The sequence below is a fragment of the Paroedura picta genome, chromosome 3 (genome assembly GCF_049243985.1).
Source record: "Paroedura picta isolate Pp20150507F chromosome 3, Ppicta_v3.0, whole genome shotgun sequence".
Lineage (NCBI taxonomy): Eukaryota > Metazoa > Chordata > Lepidosauria > Squamata > Gekkonidae > Paroedura > Paroedura picta.
Window position 1 is genome coordinate 176,068,874 of NC_135371.1, and position 11,665 is coordinate 176,080,538.

At 53.2% G+C, this 11,665-nt stretch overlaps 1 protein-coding gene across 1 annotated transcript in view; it reads right to left on the minus strand.

The window, feature by feature from the left end:
• Positions 1-4,312: 4,312 nt before the first annotated feature.
• C3 (complement C3) overlaps positions 4,313-11,665 on the minus strand; it is a 58,350-nt gene continuing 50,997 nt past the window's right edge. Inside the window, exons 36-40 of the mRNA XM_077329852.1 lie at positions 10,582-10,671; positions 9,745-9,831; positions 8,739-8,822; positions 6,727-6,862; positions 4,313-4,609 (exon numbers count right to left, since the gene is read on the minus strand). Of these exons, the coding sequence (XP_077185967.1) occupies positions 4,468-4,609; positions 6,727-6,862; positions 8,739-8,822; positions 9,745-9,831; positions 10,582-10,671 (539 nt within the window). The 3' untranslated portion in view covers positions 4,313-4,467. The remainder of the gene's footprint in view (positions 4,610-6,726; positions 6,863-8,738; positions 8,823-9,744; positions 9,832-10,581; positions 10,672-11,665) is intronic.

Genomic DNA, 11,665 nt, shown 5'->3' on the forward strand with positions numbered 1-11,665 from the left:
CAGCTGCCGGAGAACGAAAGAAGAGACCACTGCAGATGTGGAACTCCTGGGAGGAGGGGGGGAAACGACGAAAGAGTCTGGACACAAGATACGAAATAGAGGGAATGGCTGCCATAGTCCACGAGCAAAATAGGCAGCATTTCAAGTAAGGTTTTGGCCCCCAGGCAGAGGCCACCTGGAATAGTGGGAGCAGCGGGAGGCTTGGAGGTCCCTGCCTGGAAGGGGGCCATTTCCTGATCAGCAAAGGCTCCGCTGTTTCCTCTGGAGAATTGGCCGCGTCTTCCAGCTCGCAGGCTTGCCGAGTCAAGAGAGAGACCCGCTTCCCGCTCGCAGCCGCAGCAAAGGGGGGGCGCCTGACGCGGAACAGTGAGGGGGGCGGAAGTGTTGCCGAGGCGGAAGGAGCGGGTGCTCGACCTCATTGGGGACGTGTCAGCCGACCTCCTTAAATATCACATTAAAATGTCTCTTTTGCAAAGTTTCCTTCTTCCTCCCTCTTTTTTATAACCTGTCTCGGAGTCTTACTTTCAGAGGAGGACAGCAAGTCTTTTTAAAACTCAAGGGGGAAGCCCCAGCTTTGGATACAAAAGGCCCCAACTCTGTCCTTGGTATCTACAGATCACAGGGGGTGTAAAAGCCCCTGCCTGGCGGCTGAAATGCCCATTCGCCTCGTTGCACAATAAATAGTTTGAAAGATTAAAAAGCAGTAAGTTGCTATGGCTAAGTGAGTTCCGGGGAAAACCTCAATAGAGACTTTTAGCGGAGAGTTTCCTGTGATTCCTAGAGCTTCAGAGTTTTACCTGGAAGTGATGGAGTGATGCCGGTGACATCATCGATATCACATGACCCAACCCTCCCACCGGTGGTCAGGCTTAACCTGGGACCTCTGTGGCCTGAGACCCCGGAGAGGGGCTGCCAGCCAGAGCAGGCAACACTGACCTTCGTAGGGAAGTGGAAAGGTCACGTGACCCACGTTCTGGGTAAAGACCTGACGTGAAACAGCTCTCTGTTCTGTCTCTTCTGCTTCTTTTCTGTACCAAACCAATGAGGGGGAGCTCAGAGCCTGGGAACAAGGTCAGATCAGGAACAGGAAGCACGGAGAGGGATGGAAAAGGTGACGGGCAATTTCCTGCTCTCTAGTGAGCCACCGTCTGGCTCCTGCTTCCCCCTTCCTTGCTCCAGGTGTGTCAGTCCAGGTGAGCGAGAAGAGTTGGCTTTCACACCCCGCTTTTCACTACCCAAAGGTGTCCCAAAGGGGCTTCCTATCGCCTTCCCTTCCTCTCCGGAACAACAAGACTCCTTGTGAGGTAGGTGGGGCTGAGAGAGCCCTGAGAGAAAGTGCTCTGTGAGAACAGCTCTAACAGGACTGTGGCAAGTGGGCAGAAGGGGCTGTGGGGGTGCTTGGCTCTTGTGGCCCTTCCTTGCATGCCCAGGGAAATGCCCATCACCACTTGGGGTTCGGGAAGCGAATTTCTTCCAGGCTAGACCGGCCAGGTATTCTGTTGTGGGTTTGGGGGGGGGTGGCTAATCTGGGCATGGAATTGGGGTCACTGTCAGTGGACAGGTAGTTGAGAGTTTCCTGCGTTCTGCAGGGGGTTAGACTAGATGACCCTTGAGGGTCCTCTATGATAGACCCCTCTATGATTCTAAGTGATGGCGAGGACAGTGAAGGGAAAGGAAACAGAGAAGTCAAGGGATCAAAAGGAAACTGAACAGCTCTATAGCATCCGTGGAAATGGACTTAAGCCTACACAGGGTGGGACAAATTTTTTAAAATATTTGATGCCTGACCACTGATACAGGAATCTGGACCCTGGAGGCATTTGTGTGCATGTATGTATTGACTTTTCTGCAGCTTTTAGCATAGCCTCAGTGAAATCGAAGCATGCATGGACCAGATGCATTTCGGCATTGCCGCCTTTATCAGCAGTCAGGCATCAGATAAAACCAGCATACGTAAAAGGTGCAATAAATGCAAAAATGGTTCTAGCCCGTTGGCTCCTTTACATAACAATATCTGTTCAGGCTACTGTGGGCCGATCGTCAATGCTGTGGCCTAGCAAGCCAGGGAAAACTCTTGGAGGCCTCCAGTGTTTCGAATACAGGCCCTGAGCAAGGCAAGCCCTTCCGGGGTGCAGGAAGGCTCTTGCCCTCAGGAGGCCGCCGTATGCTGCAGGGCAGTCTTGGCGAAGGTCGACTCCTGACTGTAGGTCCATATACGAAACTTGGTTTGGGTCAGCCTATTTTCTTCTTCTTGTTTTGGATTGCATCAGCTGAAATGCCAGGAGAGTCAAAAGCCACCCAAACGGGAAGGCCCTTTTTGACACTGAAAAGGGAATACGAAAGTGGGTAACATCTCGGCTCAGCCCTGCATAGCCCGGGGACTCTCGCTGTGTGGTTTTTGAGGCTTTGACAAGCAGTTCTCAGAAGTGTCTTATGCCCCGAGGGATGACATCCTTATCAAGTTAACTCCGTGACTAAGCCTTTCGAAAGAGCCTCTTGTGGCGCAGAGTGGTAAGGCAGCAGTTATGCTGTCTGAAGCTCTGCCCATGAGGCTGGGAGTTCAATCCCAGCAGCTGGCTCAAGGTTGACTCAGCTTTCCATCCTTCCGAGGTCGGTAAAATGAGTACCCAGCTTGCTGGGGGGTAAACAGTAATGACTGGGGAAGGCCCTGGCAAACCACCCCGTATTGAGTCTGCCATGAAAACGCTAGAGGGCGTCACCCCAAGGGTCAGACATGACTCGGTGCTTGCACAGGGGATACCTTTACCTTTACCTTTTTAAGCCTTTCGAAGCCTTGAGAGGGCCGCGATTCCTGCGGGGCCAGGGGCCCCCAAGACCAGATCGCTTGACTTTTGAACAAGCCACGGAGGCCCGATCTTCCCGCGATGCTTTTTGACAAATCGGGACTGAATTCCCTGGCGATGCCTCACTGTCCCTGTGGAGAATGTTCCAGCCCGAATCAGCGCAGAAGGAAGAGTTCCCAACCCCCTTCTTGCCATTCTGTTTCTTCTAAGCTGAAATGGCCCCAGGGGGAGTTTTGCCCTCTTTCGGAGTTGTGCAAAAACCAGACCTGACTTAAGAAATATCCTGTGTGTTGTTTGGCTCTCTCTCACTGGCTGACATCCTGACCCAGCTCTTTCCAGTCCTAGCGGCTGGCAAAAAGATGGCCAGTGGAAGGCCTCAGCGATCCTTCAAAATACAGGTGTGTCCATAGCAATGAGCATTAAAGGAGGACGAGGCAGACAGGCAACCCCGGCCCCATCCCCAAATACTGCCTGGGCTTTAGACTGCGTGTCCTTGGAAACATCTAGGTCTCTGGCTGTGGGAAATAATTCCGTGGCCTACGGAGGAAGGATGCATGACCAAGGCACAAACTTGCCCTCCGCCTCGATCTTTTGAAGCCTGTTGGTTCTGTGTATGAATAAAGGAGTGTGTGTGATTGGGATGCCAGCCTCCAGGTGGGGCCTGGGGATCCCCTGGAATTACAACCCATCTCTAGACTACAGGGATCAGTTTTCCTGGAGAAAAGGGCTGCTTGGGAGGGGGGCTCTGTGGCCTTGCATACCAATGAGGTCCAGGTTCCACCCCCAAACGTGCAAGGGTTGCCCGATTTCTCTCCCGTTCCCTGCTGGTGGCTGGGCGGGGGTGCCTGGCCATCCTGGCACGTGCATCGAGTGAATAAAATGACCAACGTTACTGGGAAATGCTGTTGTTTTGCAATCCGATTGTGACTGAGGGCCAAGCGCTCCCTCTCCTTTTGGCCTGTGATCCTGTGGATGGGATGTATGTGTGTGTGTGTGGGGGGGGGTGGCACTCCCCTAAAGATCCTATGGACTATCCTTGTCCCTTTCAGGGAATTGTCAGGAACTCCGTGGCCAGAACTTCTTGCAAGCAAATGAGCCCATTTATTTTTTAAATTTCTATTGATTGGGCTTCATCCCACTTTGGACCCAGTCTCTGCCTGCCATTTGGCTGGGCATCAGCTAAGTGAGTCACATCCAGGGAATCCAGTTGTTTTGTGTGGATTGGCCTGTCCATACGAATCGGAAACAGGGATGCCAACCTCCAGCTGGGGCCTGGGGATCCCCTGGAATTACAGCCCATCTCCAGATGGAGAAGATCAGTCCCCCTGGCTGGAGAAAACGGAGGCTTTGGAGGGGGGGGGAACTTGGGGCCTGGGATCCCGCTGAGGTCCCTGCCCTCCCCACGCTCCAATGGCTGCAAGGGTGACCATCGGCTGCAGGCTGCAGAGCCCTGACTGGCAACGGTCGGCCAACCTTTTCTGTTTGAATACGGAAGCCATCACCACAAGTCAGAAGCCTGTTCTTTATTCTTCTTAACATGTATACCTCTCTCTATATATATATACATATAAAAACAATGTTAGGAGCACAGCAGGAGGGCTGGGTGGTGTCTTCTCGGGTCAGATTTGCCTCCACAGAGTTGCTGCGGATGCCGTGCCTGTCGTTAGTTGTCACAGCCGAAAATGGTGAGTCTGTTGGAGAACTCGATGAAGTCGTTGCACAGGTCTTGGAATTCCTCCTCCTGGCAATCTTCGTCACTTGGCCACTTCTCAATCCAGGTGTCCTTGCTGATGAGGTAGTTGACACTGGAAAAGGAGGCGGAGAAGGGAGCTTTTTTTTTTACAAAATGTAGAAAACAAATATACTGTTTCTGACTAGGCTTGCCAGGTTCCCCTGACCACCAGCGGTTGCCAGATCCAGGTTAGGAAACTGCTAGAGACTTGGGGATAGAGCCCAGGGAGGACAGGGCCCTAAGTGGGGTCCAAGGCCACAGAGTCCCCCCTCCCAAGCAGCCCTTTCCTCCAGGGGAACTGATCTCTGCCGTCTGGAGAGGAGCTGGAATTCCGGAGGATCCCCAGGCCCCACCTGGAGGCTGGCAGCCCTGACCCTCAGTGGGGTCCAAGGCCACAGAGTCCCCCCTCCCAAGCAGCCCTTTTCTCCAGGGGAACTGAGCTCTGCAGTCTGGAGAGGAGCTGGAATTCCAGGGGATCCCCAGGCCCCACCTGGAGGCTGGCATCCCTGACCCTCAGTGGGGTCCAAGGCCACAGAGTCCCCCCTCCCAAGCAGCCCTTTTCTCCAGGGGAACTGATCTCTGCAGTCTGGAGAGGAGCTGGAATTCCAGGGGATCCCCAGGCCCCACCTGGAGGCTGGCATCCCTGACCCTCAGGGGGGTCCAAGGCCACAGAGTCCCCCCTCCCAAGCAGCCCTTTTCTCCAGGGGAACTGAGCTCTGCAGTCTGGAGAGGAGCTGGAATTCCAGGGGATCCCCAGGCCCCACCTGGAGGCTGGCATCCCTGACCCTCAGTGGGGTCCAAGGCCACAGAGTCCCCCCTCCCAAGCAGCCCTTTCCTCCAGGGGAACTGATCACAGCAGTCTGGAGAGGAGCTGGAATTCCAGGGGATCCCCAGGCCCCACCTGGAGGCTGGCATCCCTGACCCTCAGTGGGTTCCAAGGCCACAGAGTCCCCCCTCCCAAGCAGCCCTTTCCTCCAGGGGAACTGAGCTCTGCAGTCTGGAGAGGAGCTGGAATTCCAGGGGATCCCCAGGCCCCACCTGGAGGCTGGCATCCCTGACCCTCAGTGGGGTCCAAGGCCACAGAGTCCCCCCTCCCAAGCAGCCCTTTCCTCCAGGGGAACTGAGCTCTGCAGTCTGGAGAGGAGCTGGAATTCCAGGGGATCCCCAGGCCCCACCTGGAGGCTGGCATCCCTGACCCTCTGTGGGGTCCAAGGCCACAGAGTCCCCCCTCCCAAGCAGCCCTTTCCTCCAGGGGAACTGAGCTCTGCAGTCTGGAGAGGAGCTGGAATTCCAGGGGATCCCCAGGCCCCACCTGGAGGCTGGCATCCCTGACCCTCTGTGGGGTCCAAGGCCACAGAGTCCCCCTCCCAAGCAGCCCTTTTCTCCAGGGGAACTGATCTCTGCAGTCTGGAGAGGAGCTGGAATTCCAGGGGATCCCCAGGCCCCACCTGGAGGCTGGCATCCCTGACCCTCAGTGGGGTCCAAGGCCACAGAGTCCCCCCTCCCAAGCAGCCCTTTTCTCCAGGGGAACTGATCTCTGCAGTCTGGAGAGGAGCTGGAATTCCAGGGGATCCCCAGGCCCCACCTGGAGGCTGGCATCCCTATTTATGATTAACACTGATCCCTAAGCTGCTAGATGTTTCAAAGAGTCAGATCCTCATTTCCCTGTCCTGATTCTTGGTCCACTGAGTGGGCTGGTATGACTTTCCACTGTATTGTTCTTTCTGACCCATGGTTGGGCTTATGCTCCCTAAACTGCAGGCCCAATCCAATTTGGCCCTGAAGCACCTAATTCTTAACTGGTCCTGCAGTGGCTTCCATTGCCTGGCCCAGCTAGGTCTACAAAGTTGCTCATGGGAAGAGCCTCTCCTACTGCTGAACAGTGAGAGGGGAGGAGAATTTGTTCATTCCAACAACCACAGAGGTGGTGGTGGGAACTGTGGTCTTAGTGCTGGCGTTTGCCCTCTTCTGTGTATGTCATCAGAACATGGCAGAAAAAGGGGTCCTCCACAGCCCCTGAAAAATCTGGAGGTGGGCAGTGAGGGGCCCCCTTCTGCTGTGGTGCTTGTCTTCCTGGCAACTGGCTGTTTTCAAAAATCAGAACAATTTAATGTGAACTGTTGTCAGGGGCTTTGTGAGCCAACGTGGGGGAAACAGGATGTAAATCAAAGAAAAGAATGAACTACATACTCGTTTTTGGTGGGCCACAAGTCTTTGCTGTGGCCTGAGACCAGGTAGTCCTTGTTCACCTGCAGCGGCAGAGACTCCCGGCATTTCATGTGGCTGATAAACTTGCGGAGACTGGCTTGCGGATTGGCGTCACTCCCTGGTGGAGACAGATGAAAACGTTCAGAAATACTTTCACAAGGGCTCAGGAGCACCTTTAAGACCAACAAAGATTTATTCAAGGTGTGAGCTTTCGAGTGCAAGCACTTTCCCTCAGACTATCTGCTTGCACTCGAAAGCTCCTGCCTTGAATACATCTTTGTTGGTCTTAAAGGTGCTCCTGGAATTTTATTGTGCTACTTCAGAACAACACGGCGACCCACTTGAATCTTTCATAAGAGCTGTGAGCTCGAATCACCTTAATTGGCAGATCAATTGACTAATGCTAAGTTGAAAGGGGGGATTTTTATTCATGATATGACCCATGAGGTCCCTTCCAACTCTATGATTCTATGAAGAATAAAGCCTCATTCCCATTATACTTGCTCACAGATTCCTATTTGGGTCCTCCCTCCTTCTGTTCCCCATGTCTTTTCCTCCCCCTAGCGGTTGATTCACAACAGGATGTCTCCCTGAAGATTGAAACGGGACATAACCTGTGTGATATCACATCAGCTACTAGAGGAAGCAAAACACATGCAGAACACACACCCCTTCCCTTTTTTGGCCCTAGGAGGCATGTATGGACACAGAGGCAATTCCAGGCATCCTGGCACAGGAGACTCCTGCTTCCTGGGTTAATCATGTGACCACACCGGACAACTGTTTGCAGATCAAATTGATGTTAAAAGTGTGGGACTATTTGGGCCAGGGGTAGTCAAACTGCGGCCCTCCAGATGTCCATGGACTACAATTCCCAGGAGCCCCCTGCCAGCATTCGCTGGCAGGGGGCTCCTGGGAATTGTAGTCCATGGACATCTGGAGGGCCGCAGTTTGACTACCCCTGATTTGGGCATTATTCCTAATATTTAACAGAGTACACGAATGGCTTTAAGCAGCAGCAGAGGCCATGTGACCCATGTGTGCACATGCAAGAAAGCAATGACAAGCTGAGACCTGCGTATCATAGAACAAAAAACTGGGAGGGGCCATACAGGCCGTCTAGTCCAACCCCCTGCTCAATGAAGAGACAGAGTCCTAATCGAGCTAGCTAGCCAGTATGGAGAGAGATGCAAGAACCCACCCTGCTCTCCTGATGCCAGAGATGGAGAACACTGGCAGTGTGTGCACAAGAGAGGAAGGAAGCCTGGTCCCCAAGAGCCTTGGCCTACCCATCCAAGGGTTAGCCATAAAGACAGGAAGGATCTTCTGTGGCCTTGCCCATCTACTTCTCCAACGCTCTGATAGTCCCCCTCTTCAGCACGGGGGGTAAGTAAGAGACATTGCGAAGGTGGGAGGAGCCATTAGGAGATCTGGCTTCACTCCCCGCTCTGCTACAAAACACAGGGTTCAAGCAGATGCGGTGTAATTTTTCTGTTGGCAAAATTCATATCTCACCTTTCTGACCTACCAGGGTGACCAAGGCAGCTTACATTATAAGACAGAATATGGAAACATATGAAAATTAAAAAGTAAAGTACATTTATAAAACCAACATATAATCTTTACACAGCCTGCGGCGCTGTGGGCGCCGCGGACTGAATAAAGCTGTAAGGGCTCAGGGGGAGGAGTTAGGGCGGGCTCTGTCCAGGATGAGGAAGGGTGCCGATTGGCCCCTTCCTCCAGACAGACCATCAGCCAGGCCCGGCCGATTCCCACCCCCGCCAGCCACGCTGTGCGCGACTGCCGGGGGCTCCCTTGCCTAGTGCCCACTGTATTTATTTTACAGCGGGCTTGATTACTAGTGCCTATATAAAAGTACACACCAACAATTACAACACAGGGCAAAAAAAAAGGTGTTAAGATCTGATTTTTTAAATTTTTAATTAAAGGTCTCCCCCCACCCACCCACCCACTTTCTGGAAGGAAATCCTTACCTTCTTTAATAACTTCCAGAACTTGCATCATGTAGTTGTCATAACCGTTTTCTGCATCAATTCGAATAAGCTTGGCTTTGTACACTTAAAGCAAAGACCAAAAACAGGCATTAGTTCAGCCACTGGCCTGATATCAACAGAGCTTCCCCCCCCCCACTGGGCTCCTGGATCACGGACCTCCACCCCCACCGCTTTAGGCCTAGAGAAAATACTTAAAAACTGCTCTCTCCCGCTCAGAGGAGGAACTGCAGGAGGTGGCACAGAGCAGACTGCCCTGGACCTTCCAGCATGGCTCAAGGAGGCGGTGGTGGTGGTGGAGAGTGCCGTCCAGCCCCAGCCACACCCTTCATGGGGCTTCCAAGGCAGTTGGCCCTTGCCTGCCTCTGCACAGCAACCCTGGACTTCCTGGGAGGTCTCCCATCCAAGTCCTGAGCACAGCTGACCCTGCGTCGCTTTTGAGAGCTGATGAGAGCAGCTTGAACGGGGGTGGAAGGTGCCGTCAACTCAGAATTGACTTCTGGAGACAATCAAAGGTACCTCGCATAGCAAACCAGACTTCCTTGGAGGTCTCCCATCCAGCTGCTAACCAGGACCAACCGGGCTTAGCTTCTGAGAGCAGGCTAGCCTGGGCCACCCTGGTCGAGGCAAGAGCTATGCCAAGGGCCACTAACTCTGGCTTGGCCAATTCCTGGAGATTTTGGACTGGGGCCTGGGAAAGAAGAGTTTGGGGGAGCAGAAGGGCCTCGGCTGGGTGCAATTCCATAGAGTCCGCCCTCCCTCAGCACCCATTTTCTGCAGGGGGACAGATTTCTGTTTTTAGGAAATAATTTGTGATTCCAGGAGCTCTTCAGGCCCCACCTTGAGGCTGGCAACTCTCACAGATGAAGTTGCTACTAGGCAGCTGCCCAGGAGGCCAACTCTGGGGAGGGGCTGAGGGGTTGACCATTAGCCTTTCCAAACTGGTGACTGAACACACTCAACACAACCTCAATCCAACTGCCGTTACCGTAATCCACCTCCGGCTTGCAGGCTTCCAGCACCCGCGTCTGCAGGTCAACAGGTTCGTCTCCTTCGTTGTTCGAGAAGCAGTTTTCTTTGGGAGGAGAGCAGAAACAGGTGCAGGCACAGGTGAGCAAACTGGACGTGGCAGGCGTTGCCAGCCGTTCATTCCCCAAGCCCTGAACGCACAGGCAGAGCCAGGCCAGGATCTGGCTGGGTTTCCAGAGTAGCTGACTAGCATTTCACTGAAGTCCCCCCGTTATGCCGCTCGTGCCAATACCATCCCTACCAGGAAATACAATTTTAACAGCTTAATATAAAGTAGAATTGTTTTGTGTGGCTGGAACAGGCTGAGAATGCACCAGTAGACAATGTTGTAGAATGTGGAAGCATGGGGGGAAAGCCACCATAACGTCCTTGGTGTGGAAAGAGCCAGTTAGCCTGGCCCTGCAGGGACAGTGCTGGCTAGGTGACAAGAGGGAGGGGAAGGAGGGGAGGAGGAAGGAGATGCACTCCATGTCTTCATCTCCCACTCTGGCACAAACGCACACGCTCCGAGTGAGCAGGAGCACAAGGAGGCAAGGGGCTCTTGTTGGAGGCAACTGGAAGCTGCTGAGGAACTCAGTCTCAAGAAAAGAAGAGCTGGGGGAGGAAAAGGCTTTCTTTGGGTAATTTAAAGACCTATATGCCAGTCTCTCTTGGTCTCTGGCCAGTCTCAGAAAGAGGAATTATTCTAGACCCTTTTGAAGACCACAGATGCAGAAAGACCCAGCCTCATAGAACTGGAGATTGCAAACTCCTTGGAAATCTAGGGCATTTCCTCTCCTCACTCTGCCCCACCTACCTTCTGCGCACCGACAGACGTCTCCATGGCAGATCTTACTGAGATGCTCGCTTCCCTGCGACGGATGGTAGAACTTGGTGCAACGGTCATCTGAAGAGAGGAGCAGAAAGATCGTTTCAGAGCATGGCTGGTCTGGTCTGCGGCAGGACGTCTAGTTTTGAGAAGCATGTTGGAGACCAACAAGACACTCGGGGCATGATGTTTTGGGCCACAGCTTCCTTTCTCAGAGGAACAGAAAGAGACTCCCAGAGAGGCTGATTCTGTGAAGGGTCAAGGGGGTAGCAGGTGACAGTGGGTGAGCGATAGGATTGTGGGTGTCCTGCATAGTGCAGGGGGTTGGACTAGATGACCCATGAGGTCCCTTCCAACTCTTAGGGCCATTCCGCACTAGTTCAAAATTGCACAATGGTTGCAAAGTGAAATCGCTACTAATTTGCAGTTATGCACAACGTCGTTGACAATCTGCCACACTCCTGAAACCGATCCGCAAAAAGCGCTTCATTGTAGCGCTTTCAGGGAAATCCCAAAAAGTGGATTCACCCTCCGGAAAGCGCTACACTCTTGCAACCAATCTGCAACACTAGCGGGAAAGTTCTGTGTGTTACCATTGTTGCGGTTTCTGCAAAGTCCCTCCCCCTGGCTCTCTCCTCTGATCTTCCGGCGAAGCGATCGCCATTTTTTTTTCTCGGAGCGAGTGGAGATCAACGCACCGGCAAGCCTTCGTTTACCCAGCGAGGCTTCCCCGGCTGCAGTCCCGCCCCAGAGCTGTTTTAAGTCACCTAGCACCAAGTACCACACAGCCCCGTTTGCTGGTTTATTTTCCCTTTATTTCTCACTTTATTTTCGGCCAAAAATCCCACCCATGCGGGGGGGGGGTATTTTTTTTTCACTCGGGGGGAGCGTAGCAACGATGAAACGGCAGCTCAAACACCACCTGCTACCTAGATTGGTCTCTCCATTGCAACGAATCAACGCAGATTCGTTGCAATGTGTGTGTGAGTTTTTTTTTTTTAACCTGCCTTAAAGGGAAAGGGGCTTTTCGGAAGCATGATAACGGCCGCCCATTGGCTGCTCGTTTGATTGA